This window comes from Dermacentor andersoni, chromosome 1 (genome assembly GCF_023375885.2).
Source record: "Dermacentor andersoni chromosome 1, qqDerAnde1_hic_scaffold, whole genome shotgun sequence".
In the NCBI taxonomy this organism is placed as follows: domain Eukaryota; kingdom Metazoa; phylum Arthropoda; class Arachnida; order Ixodida; family Ixodidae; genus Dermacentor; species Dermacentor andersoni.
The window spans coordinates 316,620,583-316,638,016 of record NC_092814.1 but is presented as its reverse complement, the minus strand read 5'-3'; the positions used below and the strand labels follow the sequence as shown (position 1 = coordinate 316,638,016).

General features: G+C 45.9%; 2 protein-coding genes across 24 annotated transcripts in view; one reads left to right on the top strand and one right to left on the bottom strand.

Annotated features, from left to right (window-relative positions):
* Nucleotides 1–3,900: 3,900 nt before the first annotated feature.
* LOC126547753 (protein D1-like) lies at nt 3,901–4,593 on the top strand. Its single transcript, XM_050195729.3, has one exon. The coding sequence runs from the start codon at nt 3,901–3,903 to the stop codon at nt 4,591–4,593; it is 693 nt and encodes a 230-aa protein (XP_050051686.1).
* Nucleotides 4,594–8,222: 3,629 nt separating this feature from the next.
* Nucleotides 8,223–17,434, bottom strand: part of LOC126547761 (uncharacterized) — a 48,469-nt gene continuing 39,257 nt past the window's right edge. For all 23 annotated transcript variants that reach the window (XM_072285380.1, XM_072285381.1, XM_072285389.1 and 20 more), the window contains 2 exons: nt 12,639–12,665; nt 8,223–8,491 (listed from right to left, as the gene is read on the bottom strand). In XM_072285380.1, the coding sequence (XP_072141481.1) occupies nt 8,379–8,491; nt 12,639–12,665 (140 nt within the window). In that variant the 3' untranslated portion in view covers nt 8,223–8,378. The remainder of the gene's footprint in view (nt 8,492–12,638; nt 12,666–17,434) is intronic.

Here is a 17,434-nt window from a genome sequence, read left to right as displayed (position 1 = left end):
AGTGCTTACAATCAAAGTTGTCTTTCACATTTGTAACTGCTCTTTTAAATGTTTGTGCCGCGAACTTATAGTCTCTCCAATGGCTAGGACACTGATAATGAAGTAGCTATTGCAACGTAGCTTTTCTTATCCTGTAATCGTGCGAGCCCTTTGCGTTCCACCAAGGGTTTGAAGACCCGCTTTTAGTGGAATGCGCAGTGAATTGAGACTATTTTACGGAATCTTCTAAAACAGAAAATAAATGTATCGCCTTTTCTTTTTCATTATTCCATTGCTGAATCGATAAAGCCATGTGTAAGACCTTTTGGAATGTGCTAAAATTAACAAAAGTATTTGAATGCATAGTAATTTGAGTCAATGGGCACACAAGCTCAAAAAGTATAGGAAGATGGTCACTGCTTGTGCCCGAGTTTATAGCAGAGCATGTGGAGATAGACAAATTAGAACTAACGAAAGTGAGATCTATCGCGCAAAGTGAATGAATACAAATAAATGTAGGGGTTCTTGCATTAATGCATGATAAATTATAGTTAGCAGTCCAATCCCACAAACGTTTACCACTCGAATCGGTCTTGATCCTCTATGAAGTATGATGGGAGTTATAGTGTCCGGCAAAAATTATTTCTTTTCTGCAGGACGTAATTGCTGTATCTAGAACACTAGTGTTCAGAATGCCTCCGGGGAAATAAACATTAACTAATGTCGATGGGATGTGACCTGGAATGGAAATGTAGATTGCTACAATTTCACTTTGTGAAGGCATAAGCTGGTAAGCCATTTTAGCCCAGTGCGCAATTTTTGAAGATATAAAGATAACTAAGTCGCCACCACGAGAGGGACGGTCTAAACGAAATGTACGGTAATTTTGTTAATGAAATGCCTTTTCTGCTAATAAACAGCCTTCTTTCAATGCAATGGTATCCGGTGAGTGTTTGCTACAGAGGTAATATAAGTGAATAGCAGCGGAATAAATGGAACGGCCATTCCACTGTTATATTTTAGAGTACCTATGTGGAGCTAAGACCGGCAGAAGAAACTACTTTGTCTGAGATGCTATCGTAAAAAAAAATATTTTTAGAAATATTCTTCTTCTGGCACTTTTTTGTTTTCATCTTATGCATCATTGTGGATCCCTGCGCTACAGAATATGCGCGGTGCTTAAGAGCTCCATGCGTGTCAAGCTCCATGTGTGTTTCTTGCGAGCCACAATGTGAACTCGAATCTGATTCCTGTTCTTCAGCTAGCCGAGTTGTAGCGTGGCCACATGCGAAGATTGTTTTGCCTCCGGTGGATGACCAGGAGCCAAACTTAACTGGCCTAATTCATGGTGAGACAAAACCGATGAAACGATACAACAAGGCTTGCTGAGAACAAAGGACTCTTAAGAGCGCAACGGTCCCACCCCACAGCGCGCTCGGTGAAGGGCTTGATGAAGACGTAACAAGCACAGGCTACGGTGAGTGGTGCACGCATCACTGGGAGAGAAGTCACAAGGGAGGAGGAGGGACGTAACACTCCGGCGCTAGGAATCTTCGGTAAACATTCCGGGTCAGGTCTGAAAACGACTGTTGGAAAACAGAGCTGGTCGGCTACAAAACATGCTCCACCGGTTCGATATGCGCCGATGTGTGCGAATCGTTGTCGCCTAGGGGGCGATATGCTCAATGCGGCGTCTCGCAACAGACTTTTTGTGCTGCTCCGTGGCGCGCACTGGGATCGCGAAATAAACACTGATTCGTAACTCCTAGTGGAGAGGCTCAACTGGGCTCACAGTCATCACGGGGGTTGGAGAATAGGGCGTCTCTCGAACACGCAAGTTGACGAAGGACGCGCACGGCACGGAGAAGGGGGGGGGGGGGGGGGGGAGTATGTACACCAATATTTTTTTGGGGGGAGGGGGTTGACTACCCCTACCGCCGCCCCCCTTCTACCCGCCACTGCTTGTGATTCTATATTTAATTGTGTGCCCCATTGCCTCCCTTACTCTATTACTATTAAATTGCAATATGGGCCATGATGTAACTAGTCAGAAACCTAATTATTGTTTTTGTTAATTAGTCGATTATGCATTTCAATTTTTTCGCAAATTATGTCCGCCTCTTCGACTAGACCAGCTCATGAACTACAATTGTGCTATCTGCCACAGGCAACCTTTAAAAAATTCTGAAAGTCTTCGCTGAAACACCCGGTATACGATTGAAGCCGAGCGTAACTCCTGTGGTCTTCGCTTATCTGGACACTCAAACGAGATCAGGGCAAGTTGCGAGAGAAAAAAGGGATCATCCGGATGACCAGGCAGAACTTCAGAAAGTGCGGTCTCTGGCTCCCAACCCTTTCTACAGTACCGCGTTGCATACACTAGTTATTGCCCAAACAAGTTACAAAAAATATTGCTTCCGAGATCTTCCTAATGCTTGTTTACAATATCACTCCAGTTGTAACTTATAGTACGCTGATGTTATATTTGTTATTTCCAATAGTGACGTTTAAAAGTCAGATACAGGGCACCATACACTTCACTGTCATCTTTTTGCTCTGAGGCTAGTTTACCTGTGCTCTTTTGAACGCCAGCGGTCCGTGAGTTCCCCGGCGCGGGTTTTGCGTCGCCTCGAGAGATGTTCCCACGCTGCGTGGCGCCTCCTTCAGCCGGTTTTCTTCTTCTAGCTGGGCAGCGCCCATATGGACCCGTGCGCAGTATGGCGTGGTGCTCGCGGTGCGGTGCGATGTGATGTGGTGGGTTTGCCGTTACGGACATGCACTACACCCATTTTAAGATTTAGGCTAGTATCATCTCTAACCAATTTGCTTTGCCGGCTGCCACCTCACGCCTACATATACTCTAGATTACGGGAGAGCCAGCGATTTTTTAGCAGCACCAAAATTTTGAAAATTGCCTGTGGCAGATAGCGCAGTTCTAACCCTTGATCTAAATTACTCGATTCGGTGGTCATTACTTCTACGAGAAATCAAAATGATTAATTGAATAATTAACACAATTACGCTAATAACCTTTCTAATTAGTCACTTTACGGCCCATATGTTAATCTACGAATTATAGCCAGTGAATTCGCAAGGCGTATCCACTTGGAACGAATTCTCATGACTGTGCCAGTTTCGAGATATTCATTTTCAAAGTGTCCACGAAATGCATTGGCGTTCCAGTTACTTTTCTGAAGAAAAACGCTGTTTTATGCATTGAAGCAGACAAGTAACTATTACACTAATACATTTTGTCGGACATTTTGGAGACTAATCTTTTGAAACTGGTGCAGTCCTAAAAATTCGTCCCAAGGGGATACTCCTCGTCAACTCACTAGCTACAATTCGTAGATTAAAATACGTAGTGTAAAATAATTATATTAAAAGCGAATTAGCGTAATCACGTTAATTATTCATTAAGTATTTTGAATTTCTCGTCGAAGTAATGGTCGCCTGATCAAGTAATTTATATGAAGGGTTAGAATTGGGCGATCTGCCACAGGCAATTTTCAAACATTTAGTGCAGCTAGAAAAGCAACAACCAGTAGAGCGCTGCAACGTGACCTACTGGCAAGAAGAGGGAAAGCAAAAGATGTAAATATCTCCTCAAAGTCCACATACAAAATATACAGACTCGCTTTGTGAGCGGTCCTCGCGCCAACGCCGGCGCCGGCACAGCTGCCGGTCGGAAGACTGCGCGGACAAAAGGACAAACGCAACGGTGAGCAAAACACACGACACGGGCAGCAGATGGCCGGCTGTATACCCATATCGATTGGTTCGCTTAAAGCGCGTGCGTATTTATATTTTACAGAGGAGGACGGCAGTGTAGCCGGCATATACGCCCGGGTCTCGCGCGTATGCAATTGGCATCACCGCGTGGCCGCTCAACATCTACATATTGGACTGAGGACGTGAGTGATGATCTTCCTCCAGGTCTCGTCAGTGTTCATTCTCTTGACACTGTGGAGCGGCGTACAAGCGGAGCAGTTCATGGGGGAGTACGTTTCGACGGTGAAATCGCCATTTTCCTCGCAAGAGCAGTTGCAGCCGGAGACGGACCTGTGGACAGCTGCGGGATTGGTGGAGGATCTTTCGCTGGGTGCTGCGCCAGTGGCCCTCCTAAAGGTCGCTTACGGGACAACTTCGGTGACGATTAACGGTACGCTGACGCCCGAGGAGACCGCCGAAGTTCCCGCGGTAGCTCTGGTCGGCGCCATAAACTGCATGCCACCGTTCTCTCTGGTCATGTTGGACCCGGACGCGCCGAGCCGTGAACACCCTACACTCCGCAGCTGGTTGCACTGGATGGTTGTCAACGCCGAAAGCACACGGAGGCTGGACAAAGGCGAAGTGGCGATGCCGTATAACGGTCCAACTCCTCCCGAAGGGTCGGGACCTCATCGATACGTCTTCTTAGCCTTCTGTCAAGGCGGCAAGCGCGTGGGGGTTATGAAATTCCAGAGCCGGCGTAGGAAGAAATTTCATTTGAAAAATTTCCGAAAGAAAATAGGCAACGTGGTGCCGTTCGGTGGCACCTTCTTTTACGCCGAGAACGTCGGAATGATGAAAAGTCCCCCAAGGCAACTTCGGCAGCAAGAATTGAAAATTTAAATTTCTCGGAGCGGACATTGCGATTGAGAAGCAGTCATTTGGGAAGGCCGTATACGTACTTACTGATGATTCCATGGTCAGGTGATCGCGAACATTTCTGAGAAGTTCGTAGCAAAGATCGCAGTGACTGCGACATAGCGATTCGAATGTTAAACAATTGTCGTCGTTTGCATTGTGTCATGTGATCATTTTGTATGGTCTACGCGGCGCCTTGCTTTTGCAGTTGCACATTGTTGCATTAGATGCAGCATATTTAGACTGATTACCGGCGAACATTTAGTTGGGAAAATCACAGCGCAGTCATTGGTATTAGTTTGGTCTTCTCCGAGCGCGACCAAAGACAATTAAGATGCATGAACCATTGACGGAGTGCGTCGTCGTTCGTATCTTATTTGCAATATGTCATATTTAAAGCAAAGGAAGACGGCAAGTATCTAGTCTCTTTCATTATCATTCCGATCCAATACTGTATGCTCTGTGAACCTCGGTATTAGTACTTAGTCAAGAATTGCAGCCAATTAGTGCGAGTGTGGTGGGCGTGTGTACCGCGTAAGCTGCTTTGCGGTGTTTGCCATATTCGGAAAGAATGCGAAGCAGCGTAACATAAGGTCGATGCAAAATCATGGAAGAGCTTCTGCATGACGGGAGAAAGTTATGAAGGAACAATGGCATAACACGCGTTGAAAGTTCGATTGTTCTCTCGAGGTGTGTCCTTTTCAAATCTCTGTAAGAGAAAACAGTTTGCGGCGCCGCTTGTGCGTCCGCGTTAAGAGGCAAGCTGCATATTACGCATTGCAGCACGCTATACAGTCGTTGATCCGATGGCGTTTTAGATATTCTATAGTTACCAGACGGCGACGCGTAACTGTAATGACAACTGCTGTAAATATTAAGCGCTTAAAGAGAAAAGCTGCACAATTGCAAGGGATTGTTGGTTGTTGGGTGTTGGTTGTGTTTCGGACATTGACGTTACTGATAATACGATATGGTTGCACGGCATTGTCTGTGTTTATACTTCTATGGCAGTATAGCATTCACTTTAAGATCCCTCTCCGACTGCTGCAAGAGGCCAACGCATTGTAGAGACACTTCCATTTACCGAACAGTAACGTGTAGCTGAGGAACATGTGCAAAATCAGGTTGCCACAAGGTAATTCGAGAAGAGTAAAGCTTTTCAACGTAACGAACGTAACATGTCCCGGGCATGCTGCAGCATCTCAGTGCACTAGAGCATGATCATCATGACATTTATCAGCCTATATTTTATGTCCACTGGGCCCACGATGAAGGCATCTCCCAGCGATCTCCAATCACCCCTATCTTGTGCTGCGTGATTCCAAGTTATGCCTGCAAATTTTCTCATTTCATGGCACCACCTTTGCCGCCCTCGACTACGGTTCCCTTCCCTTGGCGCCCTATCTGTAACTTTAGTAAACCGCCAGTTATCTACCTAGCCAATTACATGGCATCCCCAGCTGCATTTTCCCCTTTTCCCCCCAATTGGGATATCGGCAACTTTTGCTTGCTCTATAATCCACGCTGTCGTCTTCCTGTATCTTAACGTAACACCTTAGATGTTTCATTCCATCGCTCGTTGCGCGGTCCTTAACTACTTCTACAGCTCCTTTGTTAACCTCCAAGCTTCTGTTCCTCATGTTAGTACCGGTATAATGCAATGATTGTACACGTTTAAAGCGAAGCTTTCTTTGCCTACTTTCCCGGGTTTGGTGTGGCGGCCTGGCTGTTGGGTCGGTCACTATCTCACCGGATATATATATATATATATATATATATATATATATACAAATGTTATATGAAAGTAGTCGCTAAGTGGTTTACATAATCATTCATTTTTGTTCCCAGTCTAATAGCTTGAATACTTCTTCAAAGCATTCAGTGAATAGCATTGGAGAGATTGTGTCTCCTTGTCTAACCCCTTTCTTAATCGGTATTTTTCCGTTTTTCTTGTGGAGAATTATGGTAGCTATGGAGTCCTAATGCTAAGATATTGACGTACGCTTCCGGTGCTCCTTGATGACACTATGCCTCCATGACTGCTGGTACCTCTACTGAATCTAATGCGTTTTCGCAATCTATGAAAGATTACGCAAAATTACACGCGAAATTGCCGCGCGACTGGCTGCTCGAGGCACTTTGCGTGTAATCGCGGGCCTCTTTCACACTCGGAAAAATACTTTAATTTAGCACGCATTGAACAACAGAAACCTATTTCGCGAGTTTTTCATGTAGCTCTACAATTTTCTCCTTGACACTTCTCATCTAATATAATATTTGAGAAGAATATTAATTATTTAGGACTCATTATCTAATTAGGCGGAATGAAAAAGAAAACTAATTTGAGCATCTCCAAGCGACGGCAAACATTAGCTTAGTTCTGTACAGCTACGTGGCATATGTGTTGTGTCGGCAGCGGCAGGCAAGCGGGGGGCCCCGACGGGCGAACGCGCGGCTAGCGCCGGCGCAGTGAAGGAGACACGGAGCTAACTGCTCCCGATGAAAACCGGAACGAAGACTCGACCGACCCGCGGCCGTTTATTACTTATAAAGGCTTCACATGCCAGATGACACCTCCCGATTGGTACAAGCTCGTCACATGACAGAAGGGGGGTGCGTCATCTAGCTAAACAACTACAAAACATACATGTACGATGACACAGAGATCTGACAGGGGGCGACACTATACTACAATATGCATATATTTAAATCTTGGTGCCTAATAGTTGGAGCACCCTGTATATTATGATTACGTATAACGGGGAGTGATGTCGCAATGAAACAGGAAACGACGCAGAAAAAGCAGATGCCCGCAGGATCAGCCCCACCGGCTACAATCACCGCAGCCTCACCGGTTACACTATGTGCCGTAAGGTAAATATGTAAAAACTTGATTAGACAATTTTAGTAAATAGTTAGTTATGCATTTCGGTTTCTCGTGCAAATAATGCCCAGCTCTTTGAGTAATTAACTTCAAGGACTGGAACTGTGCTATTGTTGCTATATATATATATATATATATATATATATATATATATATATATATATATATATATATAACATATAATAGTCGATTTTGCATCTCAACTTGTGCATCTCAAGTTGAAGTATTGTCCACCGCTTCGAGTAGACCAGCTCATGAACTAGAATTGTGATATCCGCCACAGGCAACTCTTAAAGATTTTTGGAAGTGTACGCTGAAACACCCTGCGTGCGTGCGTGTGTGTGTGTGTGTGTGTGCGCGTGCGTGCGTGCGTGCGTGCGTGCGTGCGTGCGTGCGTGCGTGCGTGCGTGTGTGTGTGTGTGTGTGTGTGTGTGTGCGCGTGCGTGCGTGCGTGCGTGCGTGTGTGTGTGTGTGTGTGTGTGTGTGTGTGTGTGTGTGTGTGTGTGTGTGTGTGTGTGTGTGTGTGTGTGTGTGTGTGTGTGTGTGTGTGTGTGTGTGACACACACAGCTGAACCGAAACCGCCACCAGACGTTGCGGTTTCGGTTCAACTTCACTTTATTGTTGATACCGACTGATGATACCGCATCCATCACACCGTCTAGCAGCATAGATGGTGCTATTAAGAATCTAAGCTTAGGCTAGGTAGCAGCGCATGCATGGCGCGGTACGTGATAAAAATGAAATGCTCTATTAGGCCACTTTTAATTCCATAGCAATAATGCACTATGAGCACCAATACTCATTGCCATGGAGCCATGAGCCGTCAATTATGATATAACTAATTGCCCAGCGTAGCGTCGTACGTTCGGGTGATCCCACAGGTGTTCAAGGATTGAACTTGCACGTACACTGGCCCCAGCCAGCACAGGCGGCATCGATGACGATTGTGTCCTGATTGTCCCTAGCGCAGGCCATCATGCACATCTGCCTTGAACAAGCTGCCGGAAAAGTAAAGGGTGAAAAGCGGTTAGAACTACGGTGGCAGTGCCGGCGTAGTGGATATTTGTTGTAAAAAGGTTTACACAAAAAGCAGACAAAGATAGACAGTGACACGGGCGATGCCCATTTAATCGTTTGTAGGGCGGAGCTCAAACTGAAAAGAGCTAAATGCATGCAACACTTGCGATAGAACGTATAATGGTTTCCAGCAAGTACGGACGCGAGCACAAGTAGAAACGGACAGGACAACGCTGGACTTACAACTCAAGTTTATTGTGAAGACATTCCACAAATCTCCGCCACGCATGCGTATACACCCAAGAACAATAACAAGGTTTGTAGTTAATTATCAACAAAAGTTGTACACAAAAGCGAAGTCACACCCCTTCCCGACAAAGGCAACAACACGTGCATTAACATGATAAATTTTAAAAATTGAAGTTCTTTATCATTGATATGAACCGAAGGTTCACTCACACATGTATGCGCGCCGAACTTTTTCATGTGGAACGCTTCGCAAATTTTTCTTTCCAGTTTACTGCGCTCTCTCCCCACTATCGATACACTATCAAAAACTGGTCGGCATTCGTGCTTTTTGCAGTGCAATGGCAAGTTCCCTCCTGTACCTGTAGGTAGCAAATAGTGATGCTCACGCATGCGGTCATTAATGCAACGACCTGTCTGCCCGATATAGGACAATCCGCATGAGAGAGGTATGCGATACACAACCGAAGATGCACAGTATTTGTGAAAAAAAGTGGCGTGCTTTTTTCCACAGCCACTAGTCGCATCTTTCTTCTCCCTTGTGATGCTTTTGCACGACCTAACCAGTTCGCTCAGCGCCGAAAACACTAGTGTGACGCCATTCCTAGCGGCCACCCTCTTGAGATTATGAGACAAAAAAATTATGGGGTTTTACGTGCCAAAACCACTTTCTGATTATGAGGCACGCCGTAGTGGAGGGCTCCGGAAATTTCGACCACCTGGGTTTCTTTAACGTGCACTTAAATCTAAGTACACGGGTGTTTTCGCATTTTGCCCCCATCGAAATGCGGCCGCCGTGGTCGGGATTCGATCCCGCGACCTTGTGCTAAGCAGCCTAACACCACAGCCACTGAGCAACCACGGCGGGTCAAGATTATGAGACCAGCCATGCAAATACGGCGTCAGTACGACCTTTTTTCTTTTTGAAGATTCATTGTCGTCCGCGGTTTCCACGGTTTTCTTTTTTGTGTACTTTCTAAACAAGGATTCTGACACAGCCATCAAAAGTGAGACCGGGTACCCTGCCGACATTAATCTCGCCTTCTGGGCTTCAAAACTCTGCTGCAGTGAGTGGGTGCAACTCTTGTTAAGAGCATTCGTCAAGCACAAGGAAACTATGCCACGTTTTATTAATTTGGAGTGTGACGATTCGTACGGGAGGAGCGATTTTTTCGATCTAGGGCAATACTGCCGACACACATGACACTCACTGTTAAATTTAATTTCCAAATCAAGAGATCTGATCAAGTTTTTTTTGCAAAGTTCGAACTTGAGCCTGAGATCTCGGGAGGACTCCTCGAAACACGTTAAAATCCTTCTCGCCTTTGATTCAAGGCAATCGTCGGATTTTAACCTTAAAAGCAGTAAAAAATTATCATTATCACTAAAAAACAACAATAATTAAAATCAAATTGACTAAAAACCTTGTTATTGTTAATGGGTGTATACGCATGCGTGGCGGAGATTTGTGGAATGTTTTCACAATAAACTTCAGTTGTAAGTCCATCGTTGGTCCTGTCCGTTTCTACTTACTTGTGCTCGCGTCCGTACTTGCTGGAAACCATTTTACGTTCACCATGCACCAGCTGGCCCAGTAAACTACTCTACTAAACTTGTGATAGACATGTGCATCAGTTTATGCCAGCGAAACACGTAGCTTTCGCAAGGTTATTCTATCTATAATGTAAGTGATACCAACTTCGAGGTCATCTGCATTTAGTAGGTTCCCCGGTTTCTCGTCGTCCTTAAAATAAATGAAAACTAAATTGAGGGGTTTTGTTCGCCAAGGCCATGACATGCCTATGAGGCACGCCGTAGTGGGGCACTCGGTATTGCTTTTGACCACCTGGGGTTAACTTTAATGGGCCCCTAGATCTACGTACATGAGTCAGAACTCGGGATGTCGAGCTCGGCAGCGCAGCGCAATAGCCAGTGGGCCACCGGGACGAGCCTCGTCGTCGATATTGTAACTCGGCATCACACAACAGTGTTTCAGGCGCCGATCGAAGACTGAACTGCACGAACGGGTAGCTGGCAAAAGAAGAAATGTGGACCGTTTCTTATTCTCGTTTTCTTGTTTTACCTCGACAACTGTTCGGTGCTAACGTTCTTGTAACTGAAAACGGTGTTGCTGCCCGTCGCAATAGGTTATCGTCATATATTAAAAAAAAAGTACCAGACACTTCGTGTCACCAGGGTTCTGTGGTAAGTTCTTCAACTCGGCATGTCAAGCTAGGTTGTCAGTGCGTGCCAAAATAGATGTGCTGATCAGTCGTGATTGGTAGCGATGACCAATGCCCAAATCTTCTGCGGAACTACTAAGCCACCTTCGTTTAACAATTAATGTTGGACGCGCATAGCACCGGACACGGAGTTGCAGGCATATACTGTAGGAGCGTTCGCGCGATGAACGGACGGATGGAACGAAGTGAACATTCGCTTTGAAAACAGAGTGGTAGCTGATACCGGCAACCTCCCTTCTGCATTTATTTTCGGTCTTTAGGATGTGCCATCCGCACTAACAAAAGATCGAAACGTAAACGAATTTATTGCACTATAAATGCAAGGTATTTCCATTCTGCGCCCTCTGTCTTTTGATGAACGGGATGAGGATGATAATAATAGCATATTTAAAACGACGCGGTGACATATTCCACCAATACTCTAGCCATGGCGCCAACTGAAGCTGCGACAACGGCAGAAACATGCCAAACAGTTGCCCGCCCGTTAAAGAAGGCTCAGCAAGAACACGTGCCCAGCGGAAATGCGTATTCTGCATTTTGAGCATACCTGACAGGTAACGCCTGTCCGCCTAGCTTCAAGTCTCAATTAGATGGCTTCACCAAGTGAGATGCGGACATTGGCACAAGAAGTGCAGCGGAAAGCTAAACATGCCACAGTAGAAAGAGACATTGCGTGCAGCAAGCCGCCGTCGTCGCCAGGAATACAGCGAGCTGTGTGCTCCACGAGAACGAGGGCCGGCGCAACTGTTGTCTAGATCGCGTCCTGAATGGGCCTTTCATCAGCTAATGCTGCGAGATGTTCTGCGAGTTTCACGCAGTCACTGCCGTAATATTTTATCCTTCTCCTTTGGATATTCTTTATTTCATTGTGCCTCTCCCGAAACTGTGTGTTTCTCCCTTGCAATACACGAAGGAACTCGTGTAGTCAGTGATTTCCGGCATGCCGCGGATTGTTTTTTTTTTAATGTGTTTTCGGGGGTCGGCTATTTAGCAGTCATAAGTAAATATTGCACTTCATTGATGGAACCTATCAATGTTACGAACCAAAACGGTGATTTTCAGGCTGTTTTAGTATCAAACAATTTCTTTGCAGCACCAATGTCTTTGGTTAGCATTAAGGGGCACTAAAATGGCAGGTTACATACAGTTCTGATGCAGCTAATATGATACCATTGCCTGGAACAGATAATTTGTAAGCCAGAAAGCAGTGTTAGAGGCAAAAGTGAACGGCGACACTGCATTTCAGTTCTAGAAGCCGACCATGGAAAGTAAAAGATTGTGGCGATGACATGCGGATTCAAATATTGTTTATTACAAAAAAACAAAAAAGAAATCCGCCACTGCATCCCATCACAACCTGCTGGAAATTTTTGGGTCTGGCGGTTTGTAATGGTTAGTCGTATGACAGTGGGCATGCTAAGTTGTGCCATATGTCCTGCGCTTAATGATACGTAGCTTTCGATTCTTTTTAACACTCGAGGAAGAAGTCAACTTGGCCCCGAAATGTTCTTGTGCTCTCAACAAATTCTGTCCTTTTAAAGCTGCTAAAGCTACGGATAAGTAAACTAATTGATCAGTGTAACTGGGAGCAGGCTTTAAATGACTAATTGCTATACTTTTTGAAGAAAGCAACACTCACGAATCTCGGCCTCTGTCCACGCAAGGTCTGAAAAACAAAATGGTGGTTACCACACAGCCTCACGAGTTATGCTTACTGAATCGTTCTAGTGTGTCCGGCTTGCGCTCTTATGTCTTATGCTCATAAATGGACAACCAGAAGGTTTCGACTTCATGAGGCCAACTTCAGCCTCAATTTAACTTCCGTCTCACAGTGGCGTGCGCTCGAGGGGAGGTTGGCGACTGCTATAAATTTTGCTATTGAGATTAAACGCATTTTGGCCTAAACTTCATGGGCAAGTTCAAGGACGAGGGAGGTGTAATGCTGGGTGAGCTCGTGTTTTAAGGTTGAAGTTTTCCGCAGAGGCTAAGGTACATATAATCTCTTCCTGAATAAATATGCTTACAGATGTTGTGTTCGTGCTCTTGGACAAGAACATCGACCAGAAGGCGCTCAACGATGGCTAACAGACGCAGATAAATCAGAGAAACGTCTATATTTAATTCTCGCTGGTTAAAGCTCGGCCATATGATGCACAAAAGTTTGTGCAAAGCCGCGCCAATAGAATCCCTTGTACCTATTATTCCTTGGAATGCCCAGCAGAACATTCACGCGAAGAAAATAATTGTGCGTGGGCGTGCGTGCGTGCGTCTGTATATGTGCATATACATGTGTATGTGTGGGGGGGGGTGAGTGAGTGAGTGAGTGAGTGAGTGAGTGAGTGAGTGAGTGAGTGAGTGAGTGAGTGAGTGAGTGAGTGAGTGAGTGAGCAGGACGACTAACAAATGGGCTTAATGTTTGTCATACCACGAGTATGTGAAAAGAGTGAGGTGATACAAAAGGAATAAGTGTCGCAGTTTTACCCGAAAGGCAAGCATTGATAGCGATATCAAAGTACCATATTCCCAATCACACGAAGTTGACCGTACGAATTACAACAAACATTCACTTACCAACCAGACAAGCATGGTGGCACGCGCGCGCAGACAAACAGGAGATCTCACGCAATGACCGCACTTGCTGTCACATTGTGAGGAGCACTGGAATCTGTGAGGGTGCGTGCTTCTCCCAAAGCGAACGTTTCGTGCAGCCGCTCGCTTTACGATTTCAACTGTGCCGCGTCTCCAAAACTCTTATTACATGACCTACAACATCAGGCGCGCGGGAAGGCAGCGCACGTGAAGCCACCAGTCATCTCGGCTCGCCCTTGCAAGCTCACCCTCCGGCCTGGCACCGCAGGATATGACCTCCAACATACGGGGCTCAGGCAGCTGTCTGCACACGACCACGCGGGTAGCCACGCCAGGCCATGCGCACCCACGGCCGGGCTAAAGGGGCAATAGAGGAAGGAAATGAAGTAGGAGGGAGCATTATGTCACGCAGCCAGCCTTAGCATGCGAACTCTCCGTGAAGCCATCCCCTTTGCTTAGCACCCCCCCCCCCCCCCCTAGTGTTAGCCCAACACGTGACTTCTGAGACTCATCGTATTGGTCGAGAATGCTTGGTTCACGGTAGTTCTTAATCGACGTCCACTTCTTCAGCTGCCCTGCCGTAGCTCCGCCTGCAGAGCGGAAGCAGCAAAACCTACCGCGTGCTCTGATGTGACGATCACGTGTTGGGCAGACTCGTTTAGCTTCAAGTGTGTTGCGCAATGCTCCTTCCTTGTTTTTTTTTTTTTTATGAATGAGAGAAGGAGAAGAGAGCTCTCACCCTTTAGCCCGGCCATAGTGAAGCGTGCGATAGAACCCCTAACGGCGAACATTGGGCGCACGGAAAAACTTCATATATCAAGCCAACATCCCTCTCGACCCACCCTCGCATGCTGTCCTTCGCACCCGCAGCACATCCCGTGACCAGCAGCATACGGCGCTCGGCCCACCCACTTGGACTTTATTCGGGACAATACGGCGACGCTAATGGCGAAAGTCCGCTTGGAGTGTTCACATAATTGCCATCGCCAAAAAATGAGACTGCATGTGTAATGTTATGTGAAACTTACTTGGCTGCGCGGTTGAATTAGTATTCTATATAATAAATATTCAAGGTAATTTGCGCGTACAACGCTAAATGAGCACGACAATTCTAACGTGTTCCAGCTTTCACCTAAGTTCTGGTACAAGTGCTTACAGCATACGAGTGAGAGCCCTTAGCCATAAAACACTTCTGAATAAAATATTAAATTATGGGGTTTTACGTGCCAAAACCACTTTCTGATTATGAGGCATGCCGTAGTGGGGGACTCCGGAAATTTCGACCACCTGGGGTTCTTTAACGTGCACCTAAATCTAAGTGTACGCATGTTTTCGCATTTCGCCCCCATCGAAATGCGGCCGCCGTGGCCGGGATTCGATCCCGCGACCTTGTGCTCAGCAGGCCAACACCATAGCCACTGAGCAACCATGGCGGATCCTTCCGAATAGAAAAGGACACAGACGCAGAACATAGAAACCAGTTAACGGCAATACAAAGACGACGACACGACGAGGACAGCAATGATCGCGTAGCAGCGATGATATCACGACGATGACGACAACAGGGGCACGACGACCATAACGACATGACAACGACAACACAATACGGCATCAACGACGGTATGACAACACTTATTTGACTGACATTTGAGGCAGCGAAGAGCTGTATTCGTGAAAGGACTCGAGTATTGTCATTTGGCGCCGGAAAACGCGAACGATCGCGTCTTCTAATACACGACCGACGGGCCCTTTTTGAATTTCGCCCCCACGGAAATGCGGCCGCTATGGCCGCAATTCAATCCCGCGCCCTCGGTTCAACATACACTTCAACGGTCGCGACAACGTCGTATTTCTTGCTTTCGTCAAAAGCACTCTTCCTGGTTGTCCTTCGCCACCGCTCCCATTTCCTCCCACGTGCTCTTGCCCCTCCAAACATTCAATGCGGCCACTAAACTTATCGTCACACTGGCACAACTCTGTAAATGTGGCAGTCCTGAGGTGACGTTGTGCCAGTAAAGACGAAGTTGTTCAGGTGATAGAACTAAACCCGACATGGCGTTTGCCAAGACAGGAGTTCGTGTTCTCTGTGCCTCTTGTGTACTGTGTCACAAATTTGCATTTCTCGAATGGTGCCAGCTTTTCGTTTTATCTACACTAGATGAGAATGCCCGCAAACATCAGGTTATTTCACTTGACTAACGCGCGCAGTACCAAAAAAGTGAGCAAGGACATTGCTCTTTTTTTTTTCGTTTTTACTGCGACAGCAGTCAGAAGCTCGGTAGCCGGCTTCGCTGCAATAGTCCACCCTTTCGTTAACTTTGAACTTTATGGCGCGTTTTACTCCACCGTAATCGCGACGCTCTGCAATCACCCGCCCCTGCGTCAACGTGCGAGCACCCGTATGTAGAAACACGCCCCAAGTGATCAAAGCACGAAAATTATTCGAACGCACATTGGAGACTCCGCCAACCAAACCGAAGGAGGGCCAGCTTTGCTACTTCCCAGCACACGCTATCCATTTAAGTCTTTGTGTCCGCTGCCTCGCAAAGCCTTTTACTTGTTGTGCGAAATGGATAGCACTTCCTTCGGAAGCGTGCGCTATGGAGAAAGAGGCAGATGTATTGCGAAGATAATGCGGTGTTTGGAAATTACTGTGACCAACTGTGTTTGTATGAGCTTGGCTTCTCCTAATTTGTCTGCTTTATTGCGTACGTATTGTACTCCGATTCCGAATAACTTTTACGAAGTTCGCCGCGTTTGGGTAGTTGGGCTTAATTCCTCAACAAATTCACTATTTTCTGGCCACGTCATCTTCACTCGGGCATATTCTTCACATTGTTTCGCCGTTTATTTTTCCGACAAATGCTTCTTCCAGACAGCTTTTATCATTAGCATGCTCTTTATATCTCCTGGCCCACCCTGCCATCTTTAGTCGATGTCCAGTATTCACGCTTTCTATGGCACGCGGATCAATGGCTTCCTTGTCAACGTGAGGCGACGTTGACAAGCTTCCGCTCATGAGTTTGCTTTCCGAATTTCTACCTTTCGTGGTCCGGCCCCTTCGTTTTTTCTAAATTCAGTTCTTTCCTAATCAGGAGAAGAAAAGGAATTTTACAGCGAAGCTGTATATGGCTAGGTTCTGATGAAAAATATGTCCGCGGGCAACAGAAGTGTAGAAAATGATATATATATATATATATATATATATATATATATATATATATATATATATATATATATATATATATGTATGTATATATATATATATATATATATATATATATATATATATATATATATGTATGTATATATATATATATAGTCGTACAACTGCTTCCGCGTTATGTTATCAGTCGCGGCTGTGGCTCTGAATGTTATTATCTTATCGACCATGTTATGACGCATGACCTTCATGGACATATACTAAACGTGGGATGGTGGCACTCCTTCGCTCCCGCTGGAGGGTCGCAAAGCATAATAAAACGCAATACTGCACTCACCAATCGTCGACTTTAACGTCGACCTAGCGCACCCCCACGGCAAGTGGATTGTATCCTTCCTGTTGGAACAGTTTGGAATTAAATGCTGCATGGTCGTCAAGGTGCCGACCACGCGTCCCCGGTAGTGTATAGATTTAACGTTTGGCAAGAGCGTGTCCAGCCTAGCAGTACAACCGATCGCAGCGTACCACAGCGACCACAATGCTATAGTCACAGTAACAAAATAAAGACGATAACAATCACGCAGTTACGTGTGTGCGTCTTTATTCAATCAATGTAGCAATAACCATATAAATATAGTTGTCCTTTGTCCTTTGTCCAAGTTCACGCTGTCAAATGTCATTGA